General features: G+C 33.6%; 2 protein-coding genes and 1 pseudogene across 2 annotated transcripts; 2 read left to right on the forward strand and 1 right to left on the reverse strand.

Annotated features, from left to right (window-relative positions):
* Positions 1-169: 169 nt before the first annotated feature.
* On the forward strand, positions 170-15,822 carry LOC125809887 (zeatin O-glucosyltransferase-like; the record flags this gene model as incomplete). The annotated part of the gene is made up of 2 exons (XM_049489440.1): positions 170-483; positions 15,458-15,822. Coding segments are annotated over 2 exons (673 nt in total), but the record flags the coding sequence as incomplete, so codon positions are not given.
* On the forward strand, positions 2,313-3,773 carry LOC125809886 (zeatin O-glucosyltransferase-like; annotated as a pseudogene).
* Positions 15,823-17,979: 2,157 nt separating the features above from the next.
* Positions 17,980-19,036, reverse strand: LOC125809880 (uncharacterized). The gene is made up of 2 exons (XM_049489437.1): positions 18,761-19,036; positions 17,980-18,576 (listed from the first exon to the last, which is right to left on the reverse strand). The coding sequence occupies exons 1-2, from the start codon at positions 19,034-19,036 to the stop codon at positions 17,980-17,982; spliced, it is 873 nt and encodes a 290-aa protein (XP_049345394.1).
* Between the last annotated feature and the right edge of the window lie 1,397 nt (positions 19,037-20,433).

Raw genomic sequence — 20,433 nt, forward strand, 5'->3', positions numbered from 1 at the left:
TTGGGAATTATGGAGTAAACAAAAATCCCTTGAAGGGAAAATTAGCTCTGGAGAACTTTTCAATTCATCCAGAGTAATAGAAGGTTTATACCTTGATTTAGTAGCTAAAGAAATTAATGGCTTAAACCTATGGGCTATTGGTCCATTCAATCCGTTGTTGTCTGAGCAGAACAAAGACTCAAACAAACAACATCAAACCTTGGTATTGGCTTGACAAACAAGAAACAAATTCGGTAATCTATGTGTCTTTTGGATCAACTACTACCTTGTCTAATAAAGAAATCGAAGAGCTCGCCATCGGGTTAGAGAAAAGCATGCAAAAGTTCATTTGGGTTCTCAGAGATGCTGACAAAGGAGATGTTTTTGCAGGTGAAGAAAGGAGAGCTCAGCTGCCAGAAGGTTATGAAGAAAGAATAAAAGGAAGAGGAATTATTGAAAGAGATTGGGCACCTCAGTTGGAAATTTTGGCACATCCTTCCACAGGTGGTTTTATGAGTCATTGCGGATGGAATTCATGCATGTAAAGCATTTCCATGGGAGTTCCTATAGCAGCCTGGCCAATGCATTCAGATCAACCAAGGAATTCTCAGCTGGTAACAAAGGTCCTGAAAATTGGCCTAAATTTGAGACATGGGGCACGTCAGGATGAATTGGTTACATCAGAAATAGTTGAAAATGCTGTGAGAACTTTGATGGCTTCACCTGAGGGAGGTGAGATGAGGAAGAGAGCATCAGAATTAAGTGTTGCTGTCAAACAATCAGTCATGGATGGGGAAGGTAATGGTACAGAGATGGATTCTTTTATCACACGCATCACTCGATAACTTCTCATTTGTATTGAACAATTGGTTGCACACTACCATCTAGTTAACATAAGTGATGCAACCTATGACACTGTATCGATGCTCTATCACCATCGGAGTGGGTTCAGTATCCACCCTACCGGCACCCCTTTATGCACATCACGGCATGTATGTTGAGGATAAAAACCTTTCCTTTATGAGTTCTTTGTATTTTCTAATATAAAAGTGGATGTCCTCCCAGATAAATAAAATATTGGATACTGTTTGAGTATTCTTACAAGAACTTTTTGCTTGTGACCTGAATAACATAGTAGTATATTCTTTTAGGACTTTTATAGATTCTTGTCTTTAATTCTGTGACCTTGTATTTGATATTCTGCCAGACTTCTCATGTTGGTAGGAGTAGACAATCTTTTTAAGTGTACTTGACATTATTTTCTCAACATTTATAGAATACTCTTTTTTGCATCAAGACAAATAAGGAAGAGCTCTGGTATTCTATGAAGTTGTTCAACTAAAATATGATCACTTTGTAACTATACTAACTTTTAACCTTTCACATCACTTTTTCAAATCTTACGATGACAAATTAAATAGTTAAAATGATCCATGAAGCTGTCAAAAAATCAGAAGAGTTTGACACAAGGTAGCTCTGCTTGTATCTATTTTTATCTGAAGATACTTATTTCAGATTTATTAAGTGGTCAAATTAGTGGGTGACTGAGGAAGGTCTTCGACTCCTTGACCAACTAAGATTGCTAAGCATTTTTTAATCTTTTGTGTCTTACCCTCTAAAAACAAGCTAAATTACAGGAAAATACTACATAATGCAGTCTATTATGACTGCTCCTTGACTAAAGTTTGCTCCATTATGTAATACTCCTACTATATTGTCCAACGATAAAAGAATCTGAAGATAGCAGTGTTTATAAGAACCACAAAACTAATATTGATATTTCTTTGATTCTTGCACTTGAAATAAACATATATTTGATTTTTACAATTATGATAATGAGGATGTAAATTCGACTGAGATTACAATGACAACTATCTCAGTATCTCTAATACTTACATGGGTGTATACTTTTTTTTTCTTCAAATAATATTTTTATGGTCTGCCTTTGCTGATGTTTTTTCCTCCATTTTATATAAAACTCAACCAGTTGCTGTTGGTTTTACTGATAGACAACAAAGGATTTGATTGTGACTACTTTAAGTAATATATTTTGCAGCAATATGTCAAATAAGAGAAGTTAAAAAATTTCAATATCGTTTTAACAATTAAGCTTTCTAGCAGCTGGCCAGATAATTCTAGTTGTTGGATTCATGCATTAGACATAATCCTTATAAGATCATCTATGTTTTTCTCCTACATATAACTCAAGGCACTTCAGAAACGGCAGACACTCATCAAACTACAAAATTTCTAAGCATTTCCCAATGGCCGAGAACTACCCCATAAAAAGCGATGGAAAAAAGGGTGTTCACGATGCACAAGTGGCAGTGGTTATGGTGCCACTTTCAGCACAAGGCCATCTCAACCAGCTTCTCCACCTCTCGAGGCTCATCACCTCATATAATATCCCAGTCCATTATGTTGGAGCAACCACTCATATTCGCCAGGCTAAGTGTCGTGTCCATGGTTTCGATCCTGTCACAGCTAAAAACCTATATTTTCATGAATTCCCTACACCACCTTTTGAAAAATCCCCCTCCAAATCCTAATGCTTCAAATAAATTTCCTAACCAATTAATCCCTTCATTTTATGCAACAATCCATCTCCGTGAGCCAGTGTGCTCTCTTGTAAGCCAACTTTAGGCGCCAATCATCGGAGAGTGATTGTTATTTATGATTCTATGATGAGTTGGGTAGTAGAGGATGTGCCAGCAATTCCAAATGCTGAGTGCTACTGTTTTAATAGTATCTCAGCTTTCCATACGTTTTCATGCATCTGGGAATCCAGAGGAAAACCTTTACAAGCTGGAACTGAAATATTTGAGGGCATTTCATCAAACAAAAACTGTGCTACCCCAGAGTTATGGGAATTATGGAGGAAACAAGAAGCCCTAATGAGGAAAGTTAGCTCCGGAGAACTTTACAATTCATCTAGAGTAACAGAAGGTTTATACCTTGATTTAGTAGCCAAAGAAAATGATGGACTAAACCAATGGGCTCTTGGTCCATTCAATCCGTTGTTGTCTGAGCAGAACAAAAACTCAAATAAACACCATCAAACCCTGTATTGGCTTGACAAACAAGTAACAAAGTCGGTAATATATGTGTCTTTTGGAACAACTACTTCCTTGTCGAATGAAGATATCGAAGAACTCGCTGTTGGATTAGAGAAAAGTATGCAAAAGTTCATTTGGGTCCTCAGAGATGCTGACAAAGGAGATGTGTTTGCAGGTGAAGAAAGGAGAGCTCAATTGCCTGATGGTTATGAAGAGAGGCTAAAAGGAAGAGGAATTATTGTAAGAGATTGGGCGCCTCAGTTGGAAATTTTGGCACATCCTTCCACAGGTGGTTTTATGAGTCATTGCGGATGGAATTCGTGCATGGAAAGCATTTCTATGGGAGTTCCTATAGCAGCTTGGCCAATGCATTCAGATCAACCAAGGAATTCTCAGTTAGTAACTAAGTTCCTAAAAATCGGCCTAATTGTGAGGCATTGGGCATGTCGAGATGAATTGGTTACATCAGAAATAGTTGAAAATGCTGTAAGAACTTTGATGGCTTCACCTAAGGGAGATGAAATGAGGAAGAGAGCATCAGAATTAAGTAATGTTGTCAAACAATCAGTGGTGGATGGGGGTGTTAACCGTGAGGAGATGGATTCTTTTATCACTCACATTACTCGATAAGTTTCCCATCTAGATTAATTTCATCAATGGTCATCGAACTAAGCATTTATTGCATGAAAGTGTGGCTTTGATGAAGTCAGTTATGAAAAATTGGTAATTCAATCATATTTAGAGGACACTAATGTATTTTTCTTTATATTTTACTTTCTTCATTTTGTCTATGTTCCACCAAAACCATAGCTTATACTTCAACAACCATCTTTCTCTCTCTCTCTCTCTCTCTCTGTTTCTCTCTTTGTTGTAGGGTGGCGTCCGGTTGAGTGAGGACTAATATATGTGTAATATTAGTTATCCGTGAAACACATAATTTTACTTGTATTTTTCCTTTACTAAAATTTTAAAGAGTTTTTTAGCAGGATAACAAACTACAACAACATTGCCGACCACTAGTTAGGCCAATATCCCTGTGAATCAAATATGTGAGAAATGAGGCATTCCTCTGTTCTCCTTAACATTAACTTCATGGATCTAAAATATACGTATACTGTAATATCTAGTAACAGTTACTCCTAGTTTCATTTCTCTACGAGGTCCAACTTGATATATTCTATTGTGAATCAAGTCGACTTTGTACGGGCTTATGTGTTAGAAGTAGCGAATGAGGCTGATTTGGATGGGATAATTGGGCCGCGTAAAATATTAGAGAGTTTTATTTGGGATTCAGGCCCAATTATCAATTGGTTAAATAGGAATAGGGGTTAGACAGAAAGGTTATGCGTATTATGAAGAAACTGTCTTTTCCTCTCATCTTCTTTCTAGAGTCTTAACTTCTCATCCTCATTCTTATCTCTATCTTTAGTTACTTGTTATTTCAGTACTTCTCTTTGTAATTCAAGTGTTGTTATTATAATTTGGTTATCAATGGATATAAGGTTTATGTATCTGTATTGAGAATTCGGGTTTGTTTCATATTCGTTTTTCTTACTCACCAAAGAGCCCAAGTTCAAATCTTAGCACATTCTTTTGTCTTTTATTGATTTCTCGGTCTTCTATGCGACTAGCCAAGTAGTCATATTCATTCCTATTGACACGAATAGAAACGAAAGAGAAGGAAATGACATTTACAGAAGATGATTCAGGGTTGAATACTTCAATCCCATCAGCTAATCTAAGCAAGAACATGGAACTAAAGGAGGATCTTTATCCAGCAGTGTAAGTTCTACACTATGGTCCTTAATGTGCTCCATATCTATCAAATTTTCCTCGTATACCAAACACATCGAATACAGGATTGAACTGAATCAAACTAATAAATTAACAAGTAACTATGAATGTGGTTTAGAATTTAAGTCTAGAAGGCAGCCATAACATTTTGTACCTGAAAAGCAGCAGGGGAGGGTGCTTGAGCTCGAGTATTAGGAGTTATGGTTGTCCTGCAATCAATTTGGCAAACTGGGAATCAATCTTTTAACTCCCTAAACACCATCTTCTCCTAGACTTCATCCATTTTCACAATTCTATGTCCATTTACTGCATTCTTTATATCAAATCAGGAGCACAAGTACTCATTTTGGTGTTTTTTTTCTCTCAGTCATTTTGTCAAGCACCTTGAGTGCTTTGTAAAAAATCTTAGCATACAATCTCAACAATTCTTTGCATTCCAACAATTTTTTCAAATTTATCTTTTTGGATAAAAATTTAAACTTGATCCATTCAACTTAACATTCAATTTATTACTACATTTTTAAAATTGTGAGTTCAAAATTTAACATTCACTAAACATCACACATTTTTTCTTTGAAACTTTGCTATGATTTGTCAACACCAACTTTAAATATGTTTTATTAAAATTGTGAACTTGATAAGATTAAACTTTAGATATTTTTAACTAAGTTGTGGTATTAAATTTCCATTTTATTACATTATATATTACTCCCTCCGTCCCTATTTACTTGTCCATATTTCCTTTTTTAGTTGTCCCTATTTAGTTGTCCATTTTGACAAATCAAGAAAGGACAACAAATTTTTTCCTATTATACCCTTATTTACACTTCTTGAAAATTGTAAAAGTGTATGTTTTTTCCCTCCAATTTATTTCACTTAAATTCAAATAAGTGGTTATAATTTTGAAGTGAAAAGTTGTCATAAGGGTAAAATTATAACTTCACTGTGCTAATCATTGTTGCCTTAATCTGTGTGTCATTTCTAAAGTGGACAACTAAAAAGGGACGGAGGGAGTATATGCTATTAGACGGGATTAAGATTTGCAGTTTATGAATTTTAAATTTGTTATGAGCTCATAATTTATCTTAATTATTGCAATTAAGTATTTATATATATTTAATAATCTTTTAATATAAATATAAAATATAAATAAAAATTATTGAATTTGCCTGAATAGTGCCTTGTAGCAATTATATATACCCAAAAATAGTAAAAACAACTTCCAATTGAGGAAATAGATTCCACCAATTTTCTTGTATTAATAATTTATTATTTATATTTTTGAATTTTTTAAACTTTAAAATAATGTGTGTATTAAGTAAATTTTTTAGGCCATCGCTATATTGACACTTTGACTCAAAAGATATTAAAGGGGAATCGATTTTGAATCATAGATAACTAGCCTTCAAACCAATTGAGTCATCCTAAAGGGTTTTCTCGACATTATTAATCATTTAATTATTCATTAAATTTGTACAACTACTCATATGACTAGTATTGATTTTTTTAAAATGGAATAATTTCCACCTTTAATTTTGAGTCCTTCCCACTTGGACCCTCCATATGTTGATATCTCTTCTGAGGTTTGATATATCAAAAGAGATCTTTTTTGAAATTCGATTAATTTGGATTTGTGGCGTCATAAAATTTCACTTTTAAGATAAAATGTTATTTCTCAAAGGTGATTTCACATTAAGGGTTTGAATTCAAGACATTTAATTAAAGATGAATGAGTACCAATTAACCACGCGAGCGCTAATCCTTGTTGGTTCAAATTATACTCTCTTCATTTTAATTATTTGTTCGGTTTTGACTTGACGCGAGGTAAAGAAATTTCTTGAATCTTCTGATTTTAAATTAAAGATGCGTAGAATGTATCACAATGTTTTTTAATCTTATATAAGTCGTGTATAAAGTTAAATTAACGAGTATTCAGAAAAAAAGAAGAGAAATTAATTTTTAAACAAACTAAAAAGAAAAGTAGAACAAATAAATTGAAACTCCGAAAGTATTGTGAATACAGAATACCATTGAATAATGTTCAAACATTTAATTTTGATCACCATGCATGGGCATACCTTCTAGAAAATTAGCATTATATCCAAAAATAGCAAATCACTTCCAATTCAGGAAATAGGTTCCCATAACTATTGGACTTTAATTTCTTGAATATAAATAATTTTATCTTTCGATGATTGGTGTTATTGAATACTCCTATAATTGGTGTTATTGAATACTCTTATAATTTAGTTTTTTTTTTCGATGTTCGATACTCACATTGAAGCCTGACTAAATTTAAATTGACGTCGAGAAAATGCTCCCTATCAAAGGCAGTCGATTTCGTACCCAAAAAAACTCGAATCTGAGACCTCTGATTAAAAATAAAGAAGTACTTATTACTTTATCAGAGCGACACAAGTACCCTTGTTGGTATAATTAGTTATTATTCATTAAATTTATCCAACACTTCATATATGGCCATATATAGCTAGTTTAATTAATTTCTTGGTCCATCGCTTTATTACTTTGAACTTACATATTTTTATTTTTTTTAAAATAAAATAATAGTTGAAGTGGAATAATTTCCACGTGGACCCAATAAAGTATTTAGTATAATATAGGAAAAAATAAATCAATTAATTGCCAACTTCAATTTGAAAGTCGAATCCAAGACAGCCGATGTTATCAATTAGAATTTTTTATTTGATTGATGTACTTTGGGACTTGTAAATTTGACACATGTACATTTGACTTATTGTCAATTACATTACACATGCGTGGTTTAAAATATTTGCAACTTATTGGCACAAATATAAAGTTCCTATAAAAAAAAAAAAAAACACTATTAGAATATGATCTTTCACCAAACAAAAAAAAAGTTACCTTTTCTTCTTTTTCATCATCATCGTGTTTTTAATGAGTTTAAAATTGAACAAACAAAAGGAATTCAATATTTTTATAGACTTTAACGATTTTGGATATGATGATATTAATTCAATTATTGTTAATTAAATATGTTTGCGAAGGAAAGTTTCAATTGAAAGTACTACTCATCAACTTATTCATACAAATTAAGTCGTTAAGATAATCTTGAGATTAAGTAAGATTGGATTAGGAATTAATTAATCTTGAGAAGTCATACTATTAATTTGAAGCATAAAAGCATGCATGCACTTTTTATCTTCTCTTTAAAATTATGTAAAGTTTTAAATGAGATATTCACAAAATACTCTTTTCTAATATATGTGTACTATATATCCTCTCATATGCAATTGTTTCCATCAATTTATCTTTTCTAATATATGTGTACTTTATATCCTCTTATATGCAATTGTTTCCATCAATTTATCCAAAAGTACTTAGATATTTATACCTTTTTTTGTTGAACGGTTATAAGAATAAAACACCAAGAAGCTCTTTTAACAATCACATAAAAAGCATCAATCAATAGTCATATTACTACTATTAACAACATACTCAATGTAATTTCACGACATCATAAAAATAAAGTTATTCTCTCTGTCAAATATTGTTACTACTACAACAACATATCCAATATACATAAGTGATATTGTCTGGGGATGACGGCTGGCTATATACGCTGACATGATCTTTACTTTTGTGAAGTAAGAAAATTGTTTTAGAAGTAGGAGTGCAAAAATTAAATATGACATCAACATTCAACCCTCTCTAGGTCATATTTTTTATATATATAATACACAAACAATACTAATAAATTATAGTATATAGTATTGCATATTCAATATGGCAACCAAAAATGAAGTTGTTGTTGTTATTGTGCCATTTCCAGCACAGGGTCATCTCAATCAACTTCTTCATTTTTCATCTCTTATTTCATCTTACAAAAATATTCAAGTCCATTATGTTAGTACAAAATTCATACTAGACAAGCCAAATTAGAGCTCATGGTTTATTAAACCCTAGTTCTTCTTCCAATAATAATATTATTCATTTTCATGAATTTTAACACCTTCATTTCCATCACCACCCCAAACCCTAATTCAAATATAAAATTTCCTTCACATCTTCAACCTTCATTCGAATCATCGTATCATCTACGATGCCCTGTGGCTTCACTTTCTACGATCTTTATCATCGATTGCACGTCGAGTTGTTGTTGTTCATGATTCTTTAATGGCTTATGTTGTTCAAGATTTCACTTCATTACCAAATGTTGAGTCTTATAACTTTCATAGTGTTTCTGCTTTTACTATCTTTTTGTTCTTATGGGAATCTATGGGAAAACCTTTCCCTATTGAGGCTGAATTACTAGACAATCTACCATCTCTTGAAGGTTAGTTTTCTTTATTATTAATATTTTTGTCAAACACCTAAATGGATCTTATTTGTAAGTTATGTATACTATATGGTGTAAAAAAATACTCACACAATCAGATCACATCGATTATAATTAGGGAATTGCATATTGTTGTATTGTCATGTGTTGTAATCAACATGTGTCGATTTCATCTAAAAACTTTAACTATTAGATGAAGAAGTTGAACAATTAGATTAGAAGTCCTAAGTTCGAGTTTTCGTCATTCATTATGCTTATATAATCCCACGAAAAAAAGAATTAGGCTTCCAAGTGAATAAAAGTGTGTTCTCTCTCCCTACATCTACTTAAATTAAAGACAAGATGGTCCCACAATTCCATACATGTATTGATTTAATAGCGTGCTCTCTCTAACAACTTAAACTTTTAGATGAAATACGCACACACTTCATGAACATATGGTATCAGAGAAGGGGTCCTGAAATCGAACCTCACCGCCAATATAAAAAAAATCCACGTACTTGACCCATGGAAAAAAAAAAAGCACGCACATGAGGGTTGTACGTGTTGAGAATATAATTAAATAATAAATATCACGTGCTAGCTCTCTCTAAGATCTTAAACTTTTAGATGAGATGATTACACACTTCAACATGTAAACTAGAATGATGATATGATATTTATTTTGTTACATATATACCATCTCTTATATTTATTTTTCTTGTAATGTTGAAGGTTGTTTCACATCAGAGTTCATGGATTTCATGGCTTCTCAAAGGAAATACTCAAAATCTGATTCTGGAAATATTTACAACACAAGTAGAGTTATAGAAGGAAAATTCATGAATTTACTTGAAAAAGAACCAATCAAAAGAAACAAAACACAATGGGCTATAGGTTTCAATCCAATGAAGATTATTACCAACAACTATTTATCAATCGATCATCATCATCATCATCATCGTCACAAATGTTTGTTATGGCTCGATAAACAATCTCCGAAATCCGCCATATTTATTTCATTTGGTACAACAACTTCACTAAACGATGAGCAAATCGAAGAGCTTTGTATAGGTTTAGAAAAAAGTGGTATAAAGTTTATTTGGGCATTAAGAGATGCTGATAAAGGTGATATTTTTTCTGGTGAAATGAGAAAAATTGAACTGCCAAAAGGGTATGAAGAAAGAATTAAAAATAAGGGTATTATAGTAGAGATTGGGCACCACAATTGGAGATATTAGGACATTTATCAATCGGTGCATTTATGAGTCACTGTGGATGGAATTCGTGCGTGGAAAGTTTATCAATGGGAGTACCTATTATTGCATGGCCCATGCATTCTGATCAACCAAGAAATAGTATTTTAATAACAAAGTTTTTGAAAGTTGGTATAAATATTTTCAATAATTGGGAACGTAGTAGAAATGAAGTGGTGAAATCAAATATTATTGAACATGTAATTGTGACAATAATGTTGAATAATATTGAAGGAAATGAAATTCGTCGGAGAGCGGCGGAGTTAGGGTGGCTATTCGGAGATCGGTGGTGGAAGCAGTGTAACGAGGAAGGAATTGGATTCTTTCATTGCTCATATCACTAGATAATAAACACGATTGTTCATCGTCGTCTATTAAATGGTGCATATTCAACTATTCCTCCGTTCCTATTTATATGTTATTTTTACTAAAAAATAGATGTCTCTTAATACTTATCATTTCACATAATCAATACATAAATAAGTATTCTTCCTATTTTACCCTTGAGAGTTATTAGCCTTGAAAGTATGAATTTAACCAACATAGGAAAACTAAATGATTAATTCATGTTCATTTATCAATTTATTAATCAAAATAAATTAATTTATATTTATTTATTGAAAATTTGACTTTAAAATAACATAAAAAGTATAATGATAAATTTACATAAATTTTTTATGAGAAATCTAAAAGAAAACATACAAATATATAGATTCGACATCTTAAAATCAAGTTAATGCTGGCATGAATTTATGATATAGATTCTCTATTTTTTTTATATACTGACATAGTTTGGACTTTTCCCATTTCTTTTTTTTTTTTTTAATTTTGAAAGTAATTAAATATACTATCAGAGTGTATTGCGGGAGGGATGTCGGCATACTAAAATTTGTCCATGTTTTTAAAGGTTTATTCGAACCGAAATTAGGATTTTAAATTTATAAATTTTTATTTTTAAAAAAATATTGAATGGTTCGCTAGTTTCTTTTTCGGTCTCGTATGAGGAGTAAGAGAGGAGCCCGATCCTGGTGCCCCCTCCCCCGCGACTGTCTGAATTTCACGAGTGAATTGAAAGTAGCATTATTCTATAATAATAATAATAATAATTAATGCATATTTAAAAAATTATCAAATATAAATTAAAATTATTAAACTAAAAGATAACACACTATAAAGGGAGGTGAGTTGTTGAGTGGGGTGATTTTTAATTAACGAGGAACACTTATTTTTGAGATATTCTCTCATCCAATTGATTGACTAGAATTAATATTTTTTTTCACTTAGTTTAAGATAGAGTACTCGTGGTATTAAAGGGGAAAAATAATCGTCCTCCTTGATGTGACACGCTTTGATTTGACATGATGTTTAATTTTTTTTAAAAAAAATTGTGGTTTAAAACAATTCTTAAAATATTGATGTGATCGTAAATTTATGTTAAAGGAAATGAAAATTTTAAAGTTAAATTGTTTCTAAGTCTATGCAAAAGGGTGAGTAAGTTGTGATGTCTTAGGAGACTATTTCTCCTCAATCTGTGTTGCCTAGTTCTTATAGGACTCTGTGTTTAGTCTACCTATATATTCATATTGCTGTACATATTTTATGAATTAATCTCTTACATGGTATTAGAGCCTTTTGTAGTTTAACGACATTCTTTCTTTCGTTCCAAAAATAAAAATTCTTTGAATATCAGAAACGACTATTCGAATGGGAGATAATATTGAGAACTCTTCTACCCTGGCAGCTTCAGTTGTTAACGAATGCCACGGGAAACTACTATCCTACACTAATCTCGCTCACCAGTTGCCAGTAAAGCTTACGTCAACAAATTTTTTGCTTTGGAAGACACATTCTTCCAATGATTTGCAGTTGTGGTCTTACCATTATATTGATGGTAGCGAACCAGCACCACCACGTGTTTGGATGGTGATAAACCAAATCCTGCATATAAGGTTTGGGTACGTCAAATCAACTCGTCTTGAGTTGGATAGTCGCTTCAGTTTCAGAAAGTATTCTCCCTCAATTGGTCGGAGCAGAAACAGCTCGTGCAGCTTGGGCAAACTTGTTGCAGCCTATGCTGGTGGATCTAAACCATTGATTCGTGAACTTAAGGCACATTGCACACTTGCGCCGTGATAATGCAACTATTGAAAGTTACGTGCAAGGGGCAAAAGTTATTGCTGATAAGTTTGGCTGCCTTGCAGCAACCCAGTCACTAATGATGATTTAGTCGAGTTTGTTCTTGCCGGATTAGGTTCTGCTTATCGCCCCTCACAAGGTCGCTTGAATCACGTCACGAAGACTCACCTTTGATGCCTTTATGGTTTATTGTTGAATGACGAAAAACAATTAAAAACGTGAAGATGCAGTACTGTTATTGCCCCAACAGCACAGTACACCACAGTTCATTCTCTACACAATCGTGACGCGGCAGGGGGGTACTAATAGGGGTCGTGGTCGCTCTAAACTAGCCATGGAAGTTTACAACAATCTCAATCAGCATTATGCCACTATGAACTCATTCGAAAATTTTCAGGAATCCACTTTCCACATGTTATTCTGGAATTGTCTACCATAATTGCGAAGGAAAGGGTCATATTGCACGGTTTGTCGTACCTAGGACTATGATGGAATCGGGTTTGGTCGTCCTTCTTCAAATCTAGCGTATCTTCAAACAACCAAAATTGGTTGATGGAAGTGGCACACACAATCATCTGACAGATCTTAACAACCTGCTATTCACTCAGATAATCATGGTCCTGAAGAAGTTACTCTAGGTAATGGTTAAATTGCTCTCGCATATTGGTAAAGGATCTTATATATTTCTCGTACGTATTTGATAGCCTTCTTATGTTTCCCACTGCTACCCAAATTTATTGTCTATTAGTTTTTACTAATTCTAACCAAGTTTAATTGAATTTTTTCCTCACTATTTTTTATTAAGGATTTGGCAACGAAGGCAGCTCTTCACAAAGGGGAGGGAGAGGAGGTCTATACTCCCTTCCGATATGGACATCATTTCTTCACCATCTTCATATGCTGCTTCACTTGGTGTTTGCATGCGCGCTTGGCTCATGCGTCTTATCCTATAGTTCGTCGGGCTTTGCCTTCTAGTAAAATTATTTCGTCTAGTTGTGGGTCTTCTAGTTTTTGTGTCCAATTTGTGCTGTTAGCAAGAGTCATAAAATTCCTTTTGTTGATTCTAGTTTTCAGGCCACAGGCCCTTAGATTTGATTTGTTCGGATGTTTGGGTCCAGCACCTGTTTATTTCGAATGATGGATACAAATATTATGTTTTTCTTTGATCATTATAGCAAATACACATGGATCTATTTTCTTAAGTTCAAGTCTGAAGTTCTTTCCGTTTTTATTCAATTTCGAAAAATTGTGGAAAAATACTTTGGTCGTCCGATTAAGAGCTTTCAAGCAGATTAGGGAGGTGAGTTTCAAGCATTAACTTCTTATTTAAGAGACAATTTCAAGCATATTTGAAGTTTATTATATGCACATTTTTAGTGAATTTCTTAACAAATATAACAGAGTTCAGACCAAACTTACTAGGTTTTGCCGAACTCATACCTTCCATGTTATCTCGCCCTGCGGCAAGAACATGGGGGAAAAGTTGGTAAAATTCAATATTGACTCTTCAGTCTCTTGTAGCACAAATCAAACTGAAATTAAGAAACTGCAGTCTAAATATATAGTATGATATATTTTGAATTGTGAACACACAACACCTTTTTTTTCTACATAAATCCATAGCACAGAGAATTAAGAATATAACTTTTTGTAACCACTTGTCAGTGTGTAACAACGACGACAACAACAACAGCACGTACCAAGTGTATTAAGAAAAAAACAAAGAAAACGACTGCATACAGGCTACAGCTCTACATGTTTTCCATACATTTATTAAATTTTTTAGCAGCCACAAGCAAGTATGAGTTTTCATTGGATTCATGCATTATAGAGCATCTATGTTTTCATTGGAAGCTGCAGATACTCATAAAACTGCAAAAAAATTCTAAACATTTTCCCAATGGCTGAGAACAACACAACAAAAAGGAATGGCCAAATAAGTGTTCAAGATGCACAAGTGTACTATGTTGGAGCACCTCTCGAGACTAATCACCTCATATAATATCCCAGTGTACTATGTTGGAGCAACCACTCATATTCGCCAGGTCAAGTTATGTGTCCATGGTTTCGACCCTGTTACTACTAAAAACCTACATTTTCATGAATTTCCTACACCACCTTTTGAAACCCCCCTCCAAATCCAAATGCTTCTCATAAATTTCCTAACCATATGATCCCTTTACTTTATGCAACAATCCATTTCCGTGAGCCAGTGTGTCTCTTGTAAACCAACTCTTAGGCGCCAATCATCGGAGAGTGATTGTTATTTATGATTCTCTGATGATTGGGTGTTGGAGGATATACCAGCAATTCCAAATGCCGAGTGCTACCGTTTTAATGGTTTCTCAGCTTTCTATATGTTTTCATCCTATTGGGAAACCAAAGGAAAACCTTTCCAACCCGAAACTGAGATATTTGAGGACATTATATCAAGCGAAAACTGTGCTACCCCAGAGTTATGGAATTGTGGAATAAACAAGGAGCCCTTGAAGGGAAAATTTGCCTGGAGAACTTTACAATACATCCAGAGTAATAGAAGGTTCATACCTTGATTTAGTAGCCAAAGAAACTAATGGCTTAAACCTATGGGCTGTTGGTCCATTCAATCCGTTGTTGTCTGAGCAGAACAAAGACTCAAACAAAACAACATCAAACCTTGTATTGGCTTGATAAACAGGAAACAAATTCGGTAATCTATGTGTCTTTTGGATCAACTACTACCTTGTCTAATAAAGAAATCGAAGAGCTCGCCATCGGGTTAGAGAAAAGCATGCAAAAGTTCATTTGGGTTCTCAGAGATGCTGACAAAGGAGATGTTTTTACAGGTGAAGAAAGGAGAGCTCAGCTGCCAGAAGGATATGAAGAAAGAATAAAAGGAAGAGTATTTATTGAAAGAGATTGGGCACCTCAGTTGGAAATTTTGGCACATCCTTCCACAGGTGGTTTTATGAGTCATTGCGGATGGAATTCGTGCATGGAAAGCATTTCCATGGGAGTTCCTATAGCAGCCTGGCCAATGCATTCAGATCAACCAAGGAATTCGCAGCTGGTAACAAAGGTCCTGAAAACTGGCCTAACTGTGAGGCATTGGGAACATTGGGATGAATTGGTTGCATCAGAAATAGTTGAAAATGCTGTGAGAACTTTGATGGCTTCACCTGAGGGAGATGAGATGAGGAAGAGAGCATCAGAATTAAGCATTGCTGTCAAACAATCAGTCATGGATGGGGAAGGTTACGGTGCAGAGATGAATTCTTTTATCGCACACATTACTCGAGAACTTTCTCATCTGAATTGACCAATTGATAGCTTAAGTGGTTCAACCTATGAGACTTTATCAATGTTCTATCACCATCTGAGTGGGTTCAGTGTCCACCCTACTGGCCCCCTTTTATGCACATCACTGGCATGTATGTTTAAGTATAAAAAGCTTTTCTTTATGAGTTCCTTATATTTTCTAGTATAACTGTAAAGGTCCTCCTTTACTAGCAACTAGTTCTTTTGGCCAGTGATATAAAATATTAGAAGCTGTTTGTGTAATCTTTCAAGAACATTTTGCTTGTGACTACTGAGTGATATACTATGTCTTTAATTTTGTGACCTTGTATTTTCCATTCTGCCAGACTTCTCATGTTGGTAGGAGTATCAAATCTTGTTAAGTGTACTTTACATTATTTTCTCAACATTAATACTACTCATATTTTGCATCTAGACAAATAAGGAAGAGCTACGGTAAGCTTTCTTGAGAGATTAGATTCGAAATTGCAATTTGCTCTGTTGCAAAAGGAGTTGTAAAAGAGGGAAAATCAGAAGAGTATGATATAAGGTAGCACTGCTGGTATCTACTTTGATTCGAAGATGTTTATTTCAGATTTAGTGGTAACTGTGGAACATCTTTAATTCCTTAACCAAGTAAGATAGCTAACTATTTTTGAATCTTTTGGTTTCTTAGATGCTAAAATACATGAAATGTAAAACCATAGAGGTGAAACATATGGAATGGTAAATAAGTAACAATGATCGTGTTAGTTTTTTGGTATAAAAAGAAAATATAACTATATAGCAGAATCATGACACATTGCAGCAGCAATGAAGGTGTATGAATTTTGTTTGACATGGTAGTGTTACTTGAAATTATACGTATTTGCTTTTTACAATGATGATGATGAGGATGTAAATTCGACTGAGATCACAATGACAACCGTCTCTTATACTTTTCGTTTCTTCAAATAATATTTTTATGGAGGGTTTGCTTAGCAGCCTTTGCTGATGTTTTTTTCCTCCATCATTTTATATAAAACTCAACTGGTTGCTGTTGGTTTTATTGAGAGAAAACAAAGGAACTGATTGTGACTACTTCAAGAAATATATTATGCAGCAATATGTCAAATAAGAGAAGTTAAACTTTTTCGATATCTTTTTAGCTACAGTACATGTTGTGCATGAGACATAAACAACAAAGCTTTTTAACAGCCGGCCTGGCCTGCTAATACTAGTTGTTGGATTCATGCATTAATCATAATCCTTATAAGATCATCCATGTTTTTCACCTACATATAACTCAAGGCACTCCAGAAACTGCAGATACTCGTCAAATAGCAAAATTTCTAAAACATTTCTCAATGGCTGAGAACTACCCCATGAAAAGCGATGGCAAAAAGGGTGTTCAAGATTCACAAGTGGCTGTGGTTATGGTGCCACTTCCAGCACAAGGCCATCTCAACCAGCTACTCCATCTCTCTAGACTTATCTCCTTGTATAATATCCCAGTACACTATGTTGGAGCAACCACTCATATTCGCCAGGCTAAGTTTCCTGTCCATGGTTTCGACCCTCTCGCAGATAAAAAACTACATTTTCATGAATTCCCTACACTGCTTTTTGAAAATCCTCCTCCAAATCCAAATGCTTCCCATAAATTTCCTAACCAATTAATCCCTTCATTTTATGCAACTACCAATACTCTTAGACGCGAATCATCGGAGAGTGATTGTTATTTTTGATTCTAGGATGACTTGGGTAGTAGAGGATGTGCCAGCAATCCCAAATGCTGAGTGCTACTGTTTTAATAGTATCTCAGCTTTCATGTGTATTCATTGTTCTGGGAAATGAAAGGAAAGCCTTTCCAAGCTGGAACTCAACTATACGAGGACATCCCCTCACTTGAAAGCTGCTGTACTAAAGAGATATGGGAATTGTGGAGGAAACAAGAATCCCTCATGGGGAAAGTTAGCTCCGGAGAACTTTATTACTCATCTTGAACCAATTGAAGATTCGGGAATTTTATTTATCTTCATAAAATAAAAGTACATCATAAGAAATATGAAAAATCGACAACTTTGCAAGAAAATAAAAGTACTTTTTTTTTTTCTGAATATAAAAACAACATAAGGAAAAACATAACAATAAAAAAACACAAATAAAATAACATAATTATTTTCCCCAATCAAATGATCAAACATTAATTTTGATCTCCAAAGAAGTCTTCAACTTCCAAATGAATAATATCATCAAGGTCACCAAAATTATCATCTTTTAAAGCCAAATTTGCTTCAATATTGTCATCATATTTTTGTGAAGGCCCTGCCTCGGCATCATTTTTATAAGTCAAGTGTGACTCCACCCGAGCATTAGAAGAAGATGCACCATTTTTATTTCCTTTTATTTTCAAGGAATCTTGATAAAGCCTAACAAAATGCTCAGCTGCTCGGCATTCATTCTTCCAATGCCCTTTCATGCCACAACGATGACAATTGCCTCTTGAAGGATTGCTTTGAGAACCCATATTGTTCTCCCTTTTGTGGCGACCACCACCACGACGATTATTATATCGTCCTCTGTCATTGCCACGTCCACACACATTATTTTGGCCTTGATTTTTATTTTGTCTTCTTTCAGACTGGCCATGTGCTTCAACCTCATTTGCTTCCGGTAACGGAGCAGTTCCCGTGGGACAGGCCTCATGATTTTTCAATAAAAGAGTATTATGTTGCTCAGCCACAAGAAGGCATGAGATCAACTCAAAATACTTTTTGAATCCCCTTTCACGGTATTGCTGCTGTAATACCAAATTTGAGGCATGAAAAGTTGTGAGTCTTTTCCAACATGTCCTCATCTTTTATATCTTCCCCACATAATTTTAATTGGGAAGTAATTTTATATACAGTAGAATTATATTCACATATAGTTTTAAAATCTTGTAACCGCAAGTGAATCCATTCATAACGACCCATTGGCAATACCGTTGTCTTAAGGTGGTCATACCTTTCCTTCAAACCAGTCCACAATTCAAGTGGATCTTTCACCATAAGGTATTCAACCTTCAATCCTTCATTCAGATGATGACGAAGGAAAATCATTGCCTTTGCTTTGTCCTGACTCGACGTTGTATTACCGTTGGTAATAGTGGCACCAAGACCTTTAGCGTCAAGGTGAATTTCAACGTTGAGTACCCATGACAAGTAATTATTTCCAGAAATGTCAAGTGCCACGAACTCAAGCTTTGATAAGTTCGACATGATAAAACTATCATAGAAAATAATTAAATTAGACTAAAATAAATAGTGAGTACACAAGTAATTAACAAAACTTTTTTTTTTTCAATGATAATAACATGACACATGTTATTGTATAAAGTAACATCAATTAGTAACTTAATGTGTTAGTATCAAACTTCCGAGCAATTTAAATGAAAATTCTGCCTAACATATAACTTAAATAATTTCTAGAAAAATTGCTAGACAAAATTAAAATTTAACTAATTTAAAATAGCATAATTCACTTGATGATTAGGCGAGAACATAAACTTTTTGGACTTATATATTTCCATTGTTTAACTACCAAAAATATACACACACTGTTTAACACCTAATCATTTCATAATATGTAGTATATTATATTAGAGTGATTAATAATGAGAATTAAGTATATGAATACATACCAGAAGCTTAACTTGGAAAAATCGAAATGATATTAGAGTTTCGTGCTGATAACGTTTTGTAAAACTTAAGGACAAAAGAACAATATAAAGAGGAAGAGAAGAAGACTATAAGACAAGAGGAACAATATAAACTAACATTCTTTCTTTCAAGTCTATCCAACATTATTCTCAACACCACTATTTATAGGATTACATTGAGGAATACCAAAAGGTGTCATAAACATTACATTAAACCTTGAGAATTACTACCCATTAAGGAGGAAATAAATCTAGGAGTTATGGTCATCCAATTAACCATATTATCAACAACATTACTACCAATAAAGGATGAAATTAACCTAGGAGTTATGATCATCCATTTGACCACATTATCAACAACATTACTACTCATAAAGGAGGGAAATTAACCAAGGAGTTATGGTCATCCATTTAACCACCAAAATGATTTACAACAATAACTTTCTTTTTTGAAGATACAAACGTTATCTTCAGTTGAAATGTAGTTGAAAATATATTATATAATTTAATGTTTATTTATAGGTGCATTAGAGCATTAAGATGAGGTAATTATGTATGACTATAGCCGGTTTGGTCGATCTTTTAAAATCAGCTTATTTAAAAAAAATAAAAATTATTCGGTGTATTTTTAAAAAATACTTTTTGGAAGTATCAGTCTATTTGAATAATCAATTTGAAAAATATTTTTACTAAAATTAGAACAATTAGTATTTGACCAAAATTCTAAAAGTGTTTCGAAGGTTAAAACTACTTCGCTTCACGGAAAAACAACTTCTACTTTAGATGAAAACACATATATTTTTCCTAGAAGCTTTGATCAAACACTTCAATTCTCTAAAATATGCAGCATTAGCAACAACTACATATCAAATTTTATCTCATAAGTGGACTCTAAAGAAGGTGGTCTGTTTGCAGTTTTATACCTACGAGGTGAAGAAAGAGATATTGTTATCGATA

This window comes from Solanum verrucosum, unplaced genomic scaffold (genome assembly GCF_900185275.1).
Source record: "Solanum verrucosum unplaced genomic scaffold, falcon-dt-bn FXZP01000820.1, whole genome shotgun sequence".
In the NCBI taxonomy this organism is placed as follows: Eukaryota; Viridiplantae; Streptophyta; class Magnoliopsida; order Solanales; family Solanaceae; genus Solanum; species Solanum verrucosum.